At 43.0% G+C, this 15,221-nt stretch overlaps 1 protein-coding gene across 1 annotated transcript in view; it reads right to left on the reverse strand.

Annotated features, from left to right (window-relative positions):
- ncam1a (neural cell adhesion molecule 1a) overlaps positions 1-15,221 on the reverse strand; it is a gene marked incomplete at both ends in the record, with an annotated part of 454,208 nt that overhangs the window by 62,267 nt on the left and 376,720 nt on the right. Inside the window, one exon of the mRNA XM_083641582.1 lies at positions 13,388-13,513. Within this exon, the coding sequence (XP_083497708.1) occupies positions 13,388-13,513 (126 nt within the window). The remainder of the gene's footprint in view (positions 1-13,387; positions 13,514-15,221) is intronic.

Below are 15,221 nucleotides of genomic sequence, written 5' to 3' on the forward strand. Positions count from 1 at the left end.
TTCTTGTCTATTTCCACGTTCCATTTGCACTGGGAACTAAGAATTCCCCAGTTGAATGATGTCACACCCGAGTTGACCGCGTTCCAGTAAAACATTTGGAAAACAGCCAGGGTTAGCTCTAGCCAGGCTAGACATTGTTAGCAATACCAGTTGATAGCATTTTTGCAGTATTTTGCGCATACAAACACCGTAGAAACACGTCCACAGACAGAAGTTGTACAGTATTGTGTGTACCACCAATTTAATGAGTCACAAATGAGACAGAAGTGCTAATAAACACTATATTTCCACAGCCTTCACTACTGTTGATGCAAGCGCTGAAATCTTGGATTTTGAGGTCGGGGTTGGTGAGGTTTCCCCGAGTTTCGGCATAGGAAATCCGAGTTCAGGTGACATCACAGGGGCGTTCCCTTCTTTAAACTGGGAAATCCCCAGTTCCCAGTGCAAATGGAACAAGGCATATGTTCCTATCACTTAACGGGCAAGTTGACCAATGGGACCAATATGGTATATTCCAAATTCATTTCAAATCAATCACACCACAATCGGGGGAATCTAACACTTGTACTTGGATATCGTTATTTATGAGCAGGCACACACGTGTTATACAAATATGTCATAAACTATACTATTGTCAGTCTATTAGAAGGGCAACCGTCATGTCATTGACAAAATTAGTATAATAATATGCGATACAGTTAGCAAAGCCAGTAACTTACCAAGTCTTTTCACTTAGTAGTCTAGCTGAAGAGAGGAGATCAGGAGCTCTCTTCGGCCTAAATCTGACCTCTACGAGCCATGCCAGTAGTAATGTGGTTCTACGCTAACTGTGAGGCCAAGCAGGTAAGAGAGGGAAGCGGAGAGGCACACTGCACACTGCTGAACTGGCATACTCACTAAGGGCCATACTGGTTGGAGGAATGGGTGTTGGTGTCTCTGATGAAACTGAAAGATGGTGAAAACATGGTGAGAAGAGAGGAGCTTGAGTTTACCAAGAGCAACTCATTGGTGGTTCAAGATGTAATTCAGCATCTCGGTGATAACGAATTGCGTAAGAATTTTCCTGTGGAACACAGCAATCAATGACTTGCTTTATCAGGTATTAGTCAGCACATCCTAACTATGCTACAACATGGCAAAAACAACCAATTAGCTTAAAGCTTGTTGCGTCACACCCTGTGAACTGGACGTGTCAATGTGAACTGAGATGTCAAAGAAGGGAGTTGCTTTTCCTATTTCTAGAAATAATTATTAATACGATGGGGGTGTACAGTACAGTACATACCTACACCTACACCACATCTACAACAGTTTCATTCATAAGATGGGCATGTACAGTACAGTACATACCTACACCTACACCACATCTACAACAGTTTCATTCATAAGATGGGCGTGTACAGTACACCTACACCACATCTACAACAGTTTTATTCTAGGGGGCTGGCCACAATCAAACACCAACAAAGCTTTCATCCACTCAGTTTCTTACAGTAATAACTAGAAGTAACTAGTAACTAGTAAATAACCGCCTAGGCCAATGCTCCAGTCTGCTATGATAATTTTGTGAGTCAAATCGGAACTCTAACCCTGGCCCACCCATATCCCCCTAGCCACTCCCCCTACTCCCCCCTCCAATCCCGACTCTCTACGACCTTCCTACCCCCTCACTAATGGCCCATTTCCACCGCTGGTATCAACGCGGCCCCGCACAGCTCGTCTCGCTCTTTTGTCTCATTCCACTGATCAAAAACGTGGACAGCCCGGGTTGAGTCGGGGTTGAGTCGTGCTGCTTTTGGTCCCTGCTCTGTTGAGGTTCCAGGGCTGTGGACCCCGTACCATACGGTGACGTGAAAACACTGCAGACGACTGATTGGTCAGGCAGAATCGTGTTTACTGTAGGCATCTACTGTCAATGCTGGATACCAGTTTAGTGGGGCTTTCTCTTCTGTTATTTCCAGAAGTTATTTCTTTTGTGTTGCTGCCTTCGGCTCTGGTGAAATAAAATCGATCTCCTTGCTCAGCTTTAACATGAAGGTGGTTTTCAATTGTTTTGAGAGAGAAAAAGTCAGCTCCTCGGGAAGCCCTTTGTAGTTTGCTCCGCTAGGCCGCAGGTGGGGGTTTAGCGAAGCCGCGGTCTTGCCTGGTGAGTTGCCGCTGGGGTTCTCCCCGTAGCGCCTCTCCCGTCCCCCTCGCAGTGTATGCATGTGAGTTTGAGTAACAACAAAGTGATATCCATTCTCCTAGCCGATTGTCACATTTGCCCATGTACACTGTAGGTCATTTAGAGGCACCAGTATTTCATAATCAGTTTAAAAGTTCCGTGTATGGATTTAATTTTAACGTTATACGTTATAGCCTACTTCGGCTATGGGCGGAGGGCAGATATGCGGTCGCTATGACGACCAGGTGTGGGCGGAGGCGAGTAAACTTGCTATGGAAACAGAGTCTATATCAAGTAGAGCCGAGTAAGACCAGATCGAGTAGAGCTGTACTGTGCTGTTATATGTGGTGGAAATGAGCCATAAGGCCCCTATTCCCTAGCCCGGCCCCTTCAAAACCACGAGCCCTCACACCACCCAGATACACCTAGCCATAGCCACTCCCCCCTTTATAACAAGTATATCTGAGAACTGTAAACCGTTTTGCGGTCATTCATTTAGTTTGACAGTTATTCAATAATGAGAGACTAGAAAAAAGGTACAAATAAACTTTAATGATAAACAAATTCGATTTGGCGTATGACTCCATGATATGATGATGTTCCTCCTGAGACATGAGGAGGACATCAGTGATTTATAGGATAAATATCCCCGATAGGGAATTCATCAGGAGTCATGAGATGTGGTGATCAGGGGAGGAGGTGTTGCGAAACAGCTGCTTCAATGAAGATCAGCAACTGAGGGGTGACAGCACATAGGTGAGTTACAACACAGCAAGATACATGGGAAATGATATACTACTTCAGTTAAGTGATTGGCCAGCAGAAAAACGAGGGAAATGAGCTGATTGGGTATAGGCCAGAGAGGGAAACCATGGGAGACAGTGATTTGACAAGGAATGAAGGGGCGTGCATATCAATGAATGAATGATATAACTCATTGACAGCAAATATAACTTGAAAATCACAAAAATCTAATTTATTTAGTTTTTCACACTTTTTCACATCAAAAGTTCATTTTTCAAGATTTCATTCATAACAGTAATCTACAGTTTGCTGACGTCACCTAGTACTATCAAATTTCTATCCCATTTCAACCAATCATATCACGACATGGCAGCTGTCAATCAAATCTTCATTTCAGGATAATTTTCTCTTCCAAATGAAGGAGAAAATGGCGACTAGTGCCTGTAATCTGGCAGAATTTCTTGCCCATAAACTAACTACTAACTTGGCCAATTGTAAGTAACATATGAAAAAAAAGCAAACGGTAATGTCTAAGAATGCAACAAAATGTAACTGGCTCTTAAACTCGCATTCCAGGATAACGTGAGTTAACGTTGTTAAAGCCCCAATCAGTAAGATTTTTGAGATTTTTTACATTAATATAAGAGCTTTTTAGTCACAGGCCATGGTAGATTGACTTGTAATAGGGAGACCCTCGTCTTTATTTATCCCACATCGCCCTCCATTGGCCAGCACTGGGACTAAGCAAGTTGTCTGCCCCGTCCCGTAGCAAGAAAAAAGAAAAAAAAACAGGACGCGCGCATGCGCTGTACAGCGGAAGCGCTGTCTGAATGAATACAAGGAAGTAACTCGATTCGGATTTGCTACGAAAATGATGTTTCACGGGACTATGCATTATTATTTCATCACGTGGTGAGTACCCGATGTCACAACATGTACATAGAGCTTCTGGCGCTGTGTTTTGTTGACTTTGAACGGCGATATCGTTAACGATACTAATGCACGCAGAGGGCGCAGTGGAAAACTTACTGAGTGGGGCTTTAAGGCCGAATTCAGACCCCGGCCCCTCGGAGATTCCAGGCCGACGGGCTGCACTCTTCGCTCCGCACCACACAAAAGGCAGCTGGCTGCCTGCTGCAGCTCTACTCGCGTAGCTCGCATCACCAGGCTCTTCCCGAGGAGAGCACCACATGGCCACAACAACACGCTGAATCCCACTCAATTTGGGGGCGGAACACGCCAGGATTGGCCAATGCCAAAGCCAGTCCCCAGAATTGTCAAATAAAATCATCGACATGTTACTAGTATGACCCGCCTCTCAACCTGTCATCTCAGACAATATGTTTTCAGTCTGAAACGGACTCCGACGCACACGTCACTTGGGCTCCGAACGGGTTCAGTTCGACTTTAAATCCCAGTGATGTCCTAAATCCCACTGTGACATCATCAGTGATGTCATAAATCCCACTGTGACATCATCAGTGATGTCATAAATCTGACATCATCAGTGATGCTGGTCTCATTGGCCACACAGCAGCCGAGCTGCGAATGCGAGCTGCAGAGCCAGCTTGGTGAGCTGCAGAGCCAGCTCGGCGAGCTGCAGAGCTAGCGAGCCCCGGTCGAGGACGAGCCTAGGAATCGAGCGCGTGCAGCGCGTGAGATCCCTAGTTATTGAAACTAGTCTAAGACATTATTTGAGAGTTGACTTAAATTAAGTTGTGGACCATTCATGCACAAAATGACATCACTGGGCCACAACTTAACTCAAATCATCTCTCAATAACTGTGAAACTAAATGAATGCCTAAAAAACTGTTTACAGTTTTCAGATATACTACTGATTTTGTAATGATACAAAGCTGGTTGAAAATCTACAGTGTTCCTTTAACACACACACACACACACACACACACACACACACACACACACACACGCACACCCATGTCCCACCGATGACATCATCAGTGATGTCATAAATTCACTCTCTCTTACACACACACACACACACAAGAGACAGACACACATATGCACGCACGCACAAACACACACACACAAAGTCACAGTGATGATGTCATAAATTGTGACATCATCAGTGATGTCAGAAGCATTGTGACATCATCAGTGATGCACGCATACACACACACACGAGACACACACACACACACACAAGACACACACACACACACACACACACACAAGTCTCAGTGATTATGTCATCAGTGATGTCATAAGAGCATAATCAAGTCCCAGGGGCAGACACTGAAAGAAGTGGGAGTCTGGCTTCAGACCCCCGTCTTCAGCCATGGACAGCTGTATGTTGCCAGCTCCAGGACAGGTGATCCAGCATCCATGAAGTATGCCATCAAGGAGCAACCAGGGCGAGGCCGCACAGCATCCGAGCTGCAGGGCCAGCTTGGCGAGCTGCACGGCGTGCGAGCCCTGCGCAGCGGGTGAGCCTAGGAATCGAGCACGCTATGCGCGCGCGATGCCTAGCATATTATAATAACAACAAAACTCCCTTCTCCAAAGCTGAATATTCTACAGCAGCAAAACAGATGCAATAAATGCCATTTGTAGCTTTTCATGAGGACCACATCGAGATTTGTTTGAAAGCCCCCCACCTGAATTCCCTTATTCCCCGCTGCAATTACCAGCTAGCTAATCATAGGTTTACCCACTTTCATGTAATAAAAGATAACGGTTTGTACTCTGATTGCTTGCAGAGATACTACACACAAGACAAAATCAGATTGTCTGCCGAGTTAAGGATGTAGTAATAATAACCACAATTACACCAAACACTGAACCCTGTAAGCTGATTATTTCTCTAGCATCATTTAAAATTAAGTAAATCATTTAGTCTTATCAGTAGAAATTACAAAACGGGACAGTAACAGAGAAGAGTGTCCCGTCCACACTAACTGAGGTGCTGCACATTTCCCCAAATTAAATTCTGGTGACAGTCTGGACGCTGGCGGCAAATCGTCTTGGTGCACAAAAGAGGAATACAAAACAGCAGCAAACGAGAGCTCCGTCCAGAGAAGGTTGCACTCACCAACAATGCTGCAGCTCTTCAGCCCGCCACCACACAATAAGCGGAACATAATATACCACTCGGTAGGGATGTCCGATATTATCGGCCTACCGATATTATCGGCCGATATTAGCATAAAGAATTCATATTATATATCGGAAAATATCGGTATCGGTTTATATGCCGATAATTATTATTTTTTTATACAGGGGGAGTCTCACTGAGAGCAATGCTCTCTTTTTCAGGAGTGCCCTGTTCACATTCACGCACACATTCATACCTGGAAGCTGACCAGTACAACCACAGTCTGATCTGTTGGCCACTGAGCAGCTCCACTAGAGCGGTTGGGGTTAAGGGCCTTGCTCAAGGGCACCTCAGTGGTGGTAATGAGGGAGGGGCAAACGCTGCCTTTTAATTTTCCCCACCCAGATTTATCCTGCCGGTCCCAGGGATTGAACCGACGACCTTCTGGTCACAAGCTCGCTTCTCTAACCGTTGGGCCACCACTGCCCAAATAACACTTTAACACAACACGCATATTATATATTAAACTCTTCAGCTACATTAAGCTACATTATGTAACTTGTTACCTGAAATTCTGGTGGAAAAAAAGCCCGCTTATATCGGTATCGGTTGATATCGGTATCGGAAATTAAGAGTTGGACATTATCGGATATCGGTAAAAAAGCCAATATCGAACATCCCTACCACGAGGCCTTTTCCATTTGCACTTTTGGCCGTGCCAAGATGCGCTGATTTGCATTTCCTTTACCAAATTGAACAAGCTGTGCCGTGCCGTGCTCGAGATGGACCTACTCCGGAGTGGGGCTAAAGCGTGCCAGACCCGCCTCCAAGCGGGGCTGCGGTGACGTCTCGCCAACTGCAGCCAACCCATCACGACCCCCCCTTCTCCCCCCAACCAGCTGTGTTGCAAGCGGGTGTAGGTTGTGTGTTCGGCTCTCAGTAACGTTGTAGCTTCTAACTTCATCTCTGTGGTTTGAAGTTTAGTTTCTCTCCTGTGCTTCTGTTTGTACTTTAAGATATCTGTTTTATTTCATCGTTTTCTGATCGCTCTGAGCCGTTTTATGTTACTGCTGAGCTGACGAAAACATTTTCTGCTTCATATTAAAAGCGTTTCACTGGTAAACTAGCAGAAGACTTTTTTGTGAAGAACTTGTAAGGAATTATCCATCGATTATAGGAAATTATCCAGCGGTTTAGCCGTGACTTTTGACGATGAGTGACTACAGTAATCACAGTCACACAGCCATATCCATGCTGCTGCCGCCGCTTCTCCGCTCGAGACAAGTGTGTCATCAGTTAAAGACACACCTTCAAGTGGGAAGCTCTGTTGTAATGGAAATGCAAATCACAGGCGTGCTGGGCTGTCACACTGGATCGCACCAGACCATGCCAGGTAACATTTTACTTGCAAAAACGGCAAAAATCGCTTACTAGACCTCCATACTAACTAACTATATATATACATACAGTATAAACTATAACACTATTCTGTGTGTCTTGTAGGCCCATGTGGGCTGGGCACCGCAATGTGCATGACACCTTAATAAATAAATCAATCATATAAGCGTCGATCCACAGACATCTGCAGTTCTTCTTCTTTCTTTTGAATGGCAGAATGGACCCAACATCTGCAGTGTGTTTTTGGTTAGCCTCGATGCAAGACTCAACCTGCTTCCTCGGCGCTGATCTACTACGTCATATCCAAGTTGATCTGATTGGTTGAAGTTGGCCCGCCCAGATGGTGATAGACAGATGCTTCATCCAATCACCTGCCAAGTAGTTTTTTGAATGTGACATACCGTAGGATCTGCTGGTGCGTTTCCAGATGGTTATGTGAATATAAAACCATTTGGCATTCAAAAAATGGAATATGCTACCAAGCAAGATACCTATTTAGGCAACAAGGTTGGCCTAGTTGTCTCAATTTACACAGCAATTCAATAATAATTCAAAGAAACGGCCTAAGGTCATAATCCATATTTAAACCATTAGGAGAAAGTGTGTTTAGTTCATACATCCAGTATGGTTCTCTTTGTAACAGGCAGCGTTCCAGATCTCCTCCTCTCCGAGAAAGAAATACTTTTTCAATCCCTGTATAACGAAGTGATGAAATAGAGTGATTAGCTTCCATGAAATGGACTGCAATGGGAGAGGTTTTATCTTTACGTCTAATGGCACTGTGATGCTCTGCAATTCTTTGCTTAAGTTGACGTTTTGTTTGGCCAACATATCCTTTTCCACAGGAGAAAACCAGTAAATATATCACTCCCTTTGTAGCACATGAAATAACTCCTCTAACAGGTATCATCTTGCCTGAATGTGGGTGTCGAAAGAATTGGCTTTTCTTAGTGCTATTGCACTGTGCGCATGCACCACATTTATAATTACCATTAGGAATAGGAGTTAAGAGAGTTTGAGAAGACATAGGAGTAGGAGGAAGATCTGAGGCAGTACACATATCACTTCAATTGCAGCCCCGTTTAAAAACCACCAGAGGGGGCTCTTTATATAAGTGTTTAATATGTTTATCAGAATTCAAAATGTGCCAGTGTTTCAAAATAACTCCTTTAAATTGTTCAGCACACTTGGTGTACTTAGTGCTGAAAACAATTACATTGGACTTATTTTTTGGACTAGGTTTTAAAAAGTCTCTTCTGTTTTTTTAAGAGATTTTTAATTTAGCCTCTTCAAGAGTCTTCTTTTTATAGCCTCTTGTTTCAAATTTTGCCAACATTTTGGAAACATTATGCTCAAAGTCAGTGTCTTTGGTGCAGATGTGTTTCACGTGACATAATTGGCTGTATGGCAAACTCTTTTTCAAGGGGAGAGGATGGTGGCTGTCGGCCCTCAGTAATGTATGGCGGTCTGTTGGCTTAGTGTACAGATCCGTATACAACTTGTTACCTTCCTTTATGATCCATAGATCAAGAAAATGTATTGTATTATCATCAAACTGCATAGTGAACTTAAGGTGAGGAGATAATTAATTTAGCAGGATTTGAAATTCATTCGGTTGTTCAGCCCTTCCTCCCCAAATGACCAAAACATCATCAATGTAGCGTTTCCACAACAAAACATTTGAAAAGAGGGGATGAGCGCTCAGGCCCGGTGCTTCTTCAAATTCTCCCACATACAAGTTAGCAAAATTAGGAGCCATCCGAGAGCCCATAGCAGTACCTTTAATTTGTAGGGAAAAAATCATCTTCAAATCTAGAATAATTATGAGAAAGTACTAACTCGGCCAGTTTCAACATACACTTATTAGAAGGCTTTATGTTAGAATCTCTAGTCTTGCCTAAGGCATGTTCAAGTGCGTCTAGTCCCCCGTCTAGTTTTTCTAGGAGAGGAGATCTTGAGTGCAGCCTGTTACAAAGATAAGCATACTGGATGTATGAACTAAATACACTTTCTCCTAATGGTTTAAATATGGATTATGACCTTAGGCCGTTTCGTTGAATTATTATTGAATTGCTGTGTAAATTGAGACAACTAGGCCAACCTTGTTGCCTAAATAGGTACCTTGCTTGGTACCATATACATTTTTTTTTATGATTACGGTATGTACTTTAATTGTGATTTTATTTCCTAAACAGATTATTGGATTATTGTTTATTTGTTGAAAATGAAAATCTGTACCTAATTGAATGTGTATATGTTTTAACCCCTTATTGTAATTGTCTCACCTGCAACTGATTTGAGAAGGTGTGCCCTATAAAAAGGGTCACACCTCCTGATGTTGTACTGCACCCTGACGAAGGTACTATAGCCGAAACATGTTGGTGTAACCTATTAAACACAGCAGAGGAGACTTTGAGTGTGCGCCGTCCTTTCTTTATGTTACTCCTAAGGGGAAAAGGCAATTGGCCTTATTGTCACAAAAGCAGTCATTTGGCGTTTGTGCTGGTTTAACACAGCGCAATGCAAATTGGGGGTGCATGTATAAATGTCCTGGACATGCATGGGGTAGGCGTGTCACATGCCAAACCAGGCGTTTCGGCGCAAAATGTGGGGACAGATGGCATTCTTCTATCATCAGCATGCGTGAGATTACTTTGCGCTAAGCGCTTCCCTGCAGGGACGATAGTATAACGCAAAACAGGTGCGCAAGCGCAAAAAGGGGATAGCGACTGTACCAAGATAGGGCCCAATGTGATTTTAGAATGGGGGTTTCGATTCAATGCATGAAATAAGGTCTGTGGTGAGCAAAAGTTTATGGGAGCGCAAATTTGTGTTCAGCAGGATAATCTTCACAAACGAGGACCATTTTTATGACTTTTGAAGCGTAATGCGTTTTTAACGCGATTTTCAGAAAACGCTTCAAAAGTCATAAAAGTGGTCCTCGTTTGTGAAGATTATCCTGCTGAACACAACCACAGACCTTATTTCCTGCATTTAACCGAAATCCCCATTCTAAAATCCCATTGCCTTTTCCCCTTATGAACCAACATGGCGGCGATTTCTGGGTAAGCCTACAAAAATACATCATCCCTGCGGTACTCTATTGATTCTGTGATGATAATATCATTTTGCTCCTTGTTTTTACTGTCTAACAAGAAAGTATAACTTACTCAGTGCAGATAACAATTTAGTGGGGGGGGGGCAGTAGGAACTATGAAGGAGGGTTTCTTTAAAGGCACACAATATTAAAGAAGAACGGGTAACAGTGAGGAATCACGCGACTACACCACTCACTCACTACGCGCTTTCAGTCTGTCAATCTACCACACAATCTAAACAAACCTGACTCCACGTTAGTGTAATGAAAAGGAATGCCGTCTGGAAAGGGTTGTGAAAGACCAGATATTGGATGAGTGCTTGCATTCACAAAAAACAAAAACAACAACAAAAAGCACAAATTTATGGGCAAGAATTTTCTTGGAACTCATTCAAAGACACCATTTTATAGACAGAATGGCTTTATGATAGCGTTTCTTTGTAAAGCCATTAAAGTAATTGTGAAGTATTGAGAGAATAATCAAAGTAAAGCAAGTTCATGCAAATGTGATGAAAAAAGGCAAGACAGGGAGAAGAGAAACTTACTTGTGAAAGTAGACCCTGAAAGGTCCAATGGGGAAAAACAAAGAAACATGGAAAATCATGATGGAAAACAAAACAAAGAGAAGAAACAAAGGCCATGAGATGAGAAAAATGCACAATGAAAGAGGGGGACTCTGTCCTGCCACAGAGCTATTGGCTGATTGGACTTTCTGTCTGTGGTTTATGTCTACTGTAGCTCAAACTGACTGTGGGGATTCATAGAGTTTTACTGAATTATCAAAGCAGAAATTCATCTCTTTTTTGTCCAACTCCACAGGGCGGTCAGACGCCATGGTCCAAAATTGTCTAATAAAATGTTGTTAAATGATCAAATGGATTACGTGACAATATGTGATGCCATTTTTTCACCTGTCATGTGAAAAGGTTATCCATCGATTAGGTTTAGGCAACTAAGCAAGTTTAGCCTTTGGTCAAAGAAGACATTTTATGCAAAAAAAAATGATGCAGTTGACCACATTTTAAGATTTGAAAGCAGGCAGAATAAGGAGCACACTAAAGAGTGGTTTGTATAGAAGCAAAGGATGAGGTGGTGAGGTGGTGATGAGGCACAGATGGAAGCATGACAGGCTGGTACAAATCAAAGCAAAGTCTTATTCATGAGCCGGAGATGAAACGCTGATTCAGCACAAACTGAGGGGATGGGGGGGGGGGGGGGGGAGGCCCGTTGTCTTCTGACCATGCAATGAGAAACGCCAGCCTGGGTGTAAACTGGTTCCAGAGATGGACACAGATTAAGTGCCAAGTTTCTAATTTATTCAGCATCTGTGTTTGAGATGACTGCCATATTGTGTGGCTTGTGCAAAGATGTGTTTAAAGACTCATTTCAATCCAGATCAATTGGATTCATGTAATCAATTTCCTTATTATGACCATAACCATTTATTGGCTCAGCTTGTGCATTTGCATAAGCTTCCTTTTGGAATCATCAATCTCAAGAATGAGCAGAGACTCTTGACCATGTGGAAACTATGTAGCATTGTGATCTTATATGATTAAGGCCAAATTAGTCATGTTTTTAGAGGGAGTTGGGCCCTTTTCCGTTGCAAAGTGTCTTAGGACACTGAATGAAAAACTCAGGACCCGATTACAATGTGAACGCTCTGACTATCACCATCAGCATCCAACTAATTGGCTTTATTTTCAAGGAAACATTGAGCAGCAGTCATGGTCATGTGATGGTTAAAGTCTAGTGTTTAGTATAGAAAAGGCCCTCTTAGCTTGAATATAATATCATACATTATATCAAAATGAATGTCAATACGTTATTGAAAAGTCATACTGCCACCTTTGAGAATACGTGACTATATATACAAGCACTAAATCACCTTCATTATGGGGTAAGAAGGAGGGAGGGCTGAGAGAGAACGAGTGAGACAAGGTCTGTCTAACACTGCATACAATGCCATGAGGAAGGAAGCATGTAATACTGTTCACTGGTACAAGTAACACTGGTTACACGGGGTATACCAGTGGTTCCCAAACTTAAGAGTCGCGACCCTAAGTGGGGTCACCTAGAATTCAAATAGGGTTGCCTGAATTTTTTTTTTTTTTTTAACACCACACACAATTTAATACTACCGAAGATGATTAGGGTCACTTGCGATTTTTTTTGTTTTTGTTTTTAGTTTAAAGTGATAATCTCTAAGATTTCAGTTTTGTTCTCTTGGGTGACACCTATGGTGGTGGGTGGTAATTGCAGGTGAGATCCAAACAGTGTAACATAATCTCACTATACTGTATACTGCAAAGGCTTCATCCAAATGGACATAGCCTCAATCAACATTGTGAGTGACTTTTATGAAAATCAAAAAAATTAGATTATAACTTTAAATCAGGATTCTGAGAATAAAGTAAGAATTCTGAGATTAAAGTCAGAATTCGAAGTTACTGTCAGAATTTTGAGAAAAAAGTCAGAATTTTTAGATTAAAGTCAGAATTCTCAGATTAAAGTCAGAATTCTGCAGGGGGAAAGACGCATAATGTGACATCACTGACGATGTCACTGATGGTCTACCGGAATTTGAAATGTCTTGGGTCCCTAGACTTTTGTGACGTAAAAATAGGGTCACGACCCAAAAAGGTTTGGGAACCCCTGGAGTATACCTTACATACATACACACACCATTAACCATGTTGGATTGTGAACCAGCACTGCATTCTCAATTATCGTTCCATCCGGCAGGGCTGGAAAGGAATGCACTGGGGCTTGGCACAGGAACAGAGAAGAGTGGAGGGTGAAAAGCATCTGGGCTCGGCTAGACAGGACTAAAGCGGTGGAGTGGGCAACAGCATTAGCTTCAAAGCATTAGGGTCAGGTGAGTGCTAACTGAGAGCAGGGACACGAGCGGCAAGCGGAGTACTTACGGAGTTTCTCTGTCTTGAAAGTGGTGGGTGGGCTACTCTCGCCTTCGCCTTTGCCGTTGATGGCGGACATCTTGACCTCGTAGGTGGTCTGCGGCATCAGGCCAACGATGGTGATCATGTTCATGCCTGTTGGAGACGAGCCGTGTTAAGCACATGCTAGTCATAGTGGAATCAAAAAATAGCAAACCAGGACAGAAAATGCAGTTGCTATGTTTAAATGCATGGAGGCTTCCATCCAAGAGACTTTTTGTCTTTTTTATTAAATTACAAAACACAAACAGAATCATCCAAGAAACACATCGACAGATGTAAATGTCATTCCTGGGTTAAAGTATACCACGGTAAACTCATACGCTTTATAGTCCAGGGGAAATGTCTGTTGTGGGTGCCATTTTAAAGTAGTAGGCATTTCGCTCGCTACGCGCCCTCAATTCCTAGGCTTGCCCGCCCTACAGCTCGCCGAGCTGGCCCTGCTGCTCGCATACGCAGCCTTCCGCATACGCAGTGTCCCTGGCTGCTCCTTGATACAGCGGCCGAGCCCTGGCTGCTCCTTGATGGCATACTTCAGGGATGCTGGATCACCTTTCTTGGAGCTGGCAACATACAGCTGTCCATGGCTGAAGACGGGGGGGTCTGAAGCCCACTTCTTTCAATGTCTGGCCCCTGGGACTTGATTTTGCACTTATGACATCACTGATGACATCATCAGTGGGACTCTTATTTATGACATCACTGATGACATGGTCACTGGGGTCGAGGTGCATATGCGAGCCTGCGTAGCGGGCAAGCTGCAGGGCGGGTGAGCCCAGGAATCGAGCGCGCGTATCGCACAAGATTTCTAGTATGTAAAAAAACCTCCTTGTAATAAGAAAATGTGTAAGTTAGGTTGTTTTATAGTGGCAAAAATAATAGTGTGGGCTTTAAATGTATTAGACAGACAATGTTATTTGCATATTAGCAAAACATCAATGAGATTTCGATCAGGGTTGTGCGCGCACACACACACACACACACACACACACACACACACACACACACACACACACACACACACACACACACACACACACAACCACTGAAACTCATCTAGATTTTTCTCATTAAGAGCCACTTGGCTGATATTACCCTCTGCAATACGATGAATTGCAATTTCATGGATGAGGGCAAGTTTGGGTCCCGGTGGAAAGCAGATGCTTCACATTACTAGACGTCTCAATGAGGAAGACGTTGGGCATGAACCATGCGTAAGTGGAACTCTTGGAGAAACTATATGAATATAGCTAAAAAGCACGAGGGGCAAATTAATTCAGAATAGGGCTTTTAATGTCACTACAGTAGCATCAGTCAAATTAATTTCCCTGTCAAAGTCATTCTTTTCAATTGAGGCTTTGGGCTAGCCTTGTGAAATGTTGCATTGATTACCACCACAGTGGCATTCTCTGTGCTGTTCAGGAGGGTAAATCCACAAATCACAACAATCCTCGCAAATTTGAAGTGTGTGTAAAACATTGAGTGTGTCATGATGTATGTTAATGAGAGCATCAATGGGTGCAGGAACTGGGCACCTTTCACCTTTTGAGAAATCAATTATTGTAGCTATCAAGGCTCCATTACCACTGTGTCCAAAGGTTTACTGCTCCAAATATGTTTGTTGACATTAAAAACAATTAATAATTCTGACATATTGTAACTTTAATGACAATTTAATGACTTTAGTATGGCAACAATTTTAGAAACAATTTACAATGCAACAGACGAGGTCCATTCTGTCTGTGTTTCATAAAGCTTCAACAGTATTTTAAGTGCTTGGTGTCGGTGAATGAGAAATATTTTG

This window comes from Poromitra crassiceps, assembly GCF_964638095.1.
Source record: "Poromitra crassiceps genome assembly, chromosome: 1".
Taxonomy (NCBI): Eukaryota; Metazoa; Chordata; class Actinopteri; order Beryciformes; family Melamphaidae; genus Poromitra; species Poromitra crassiceps.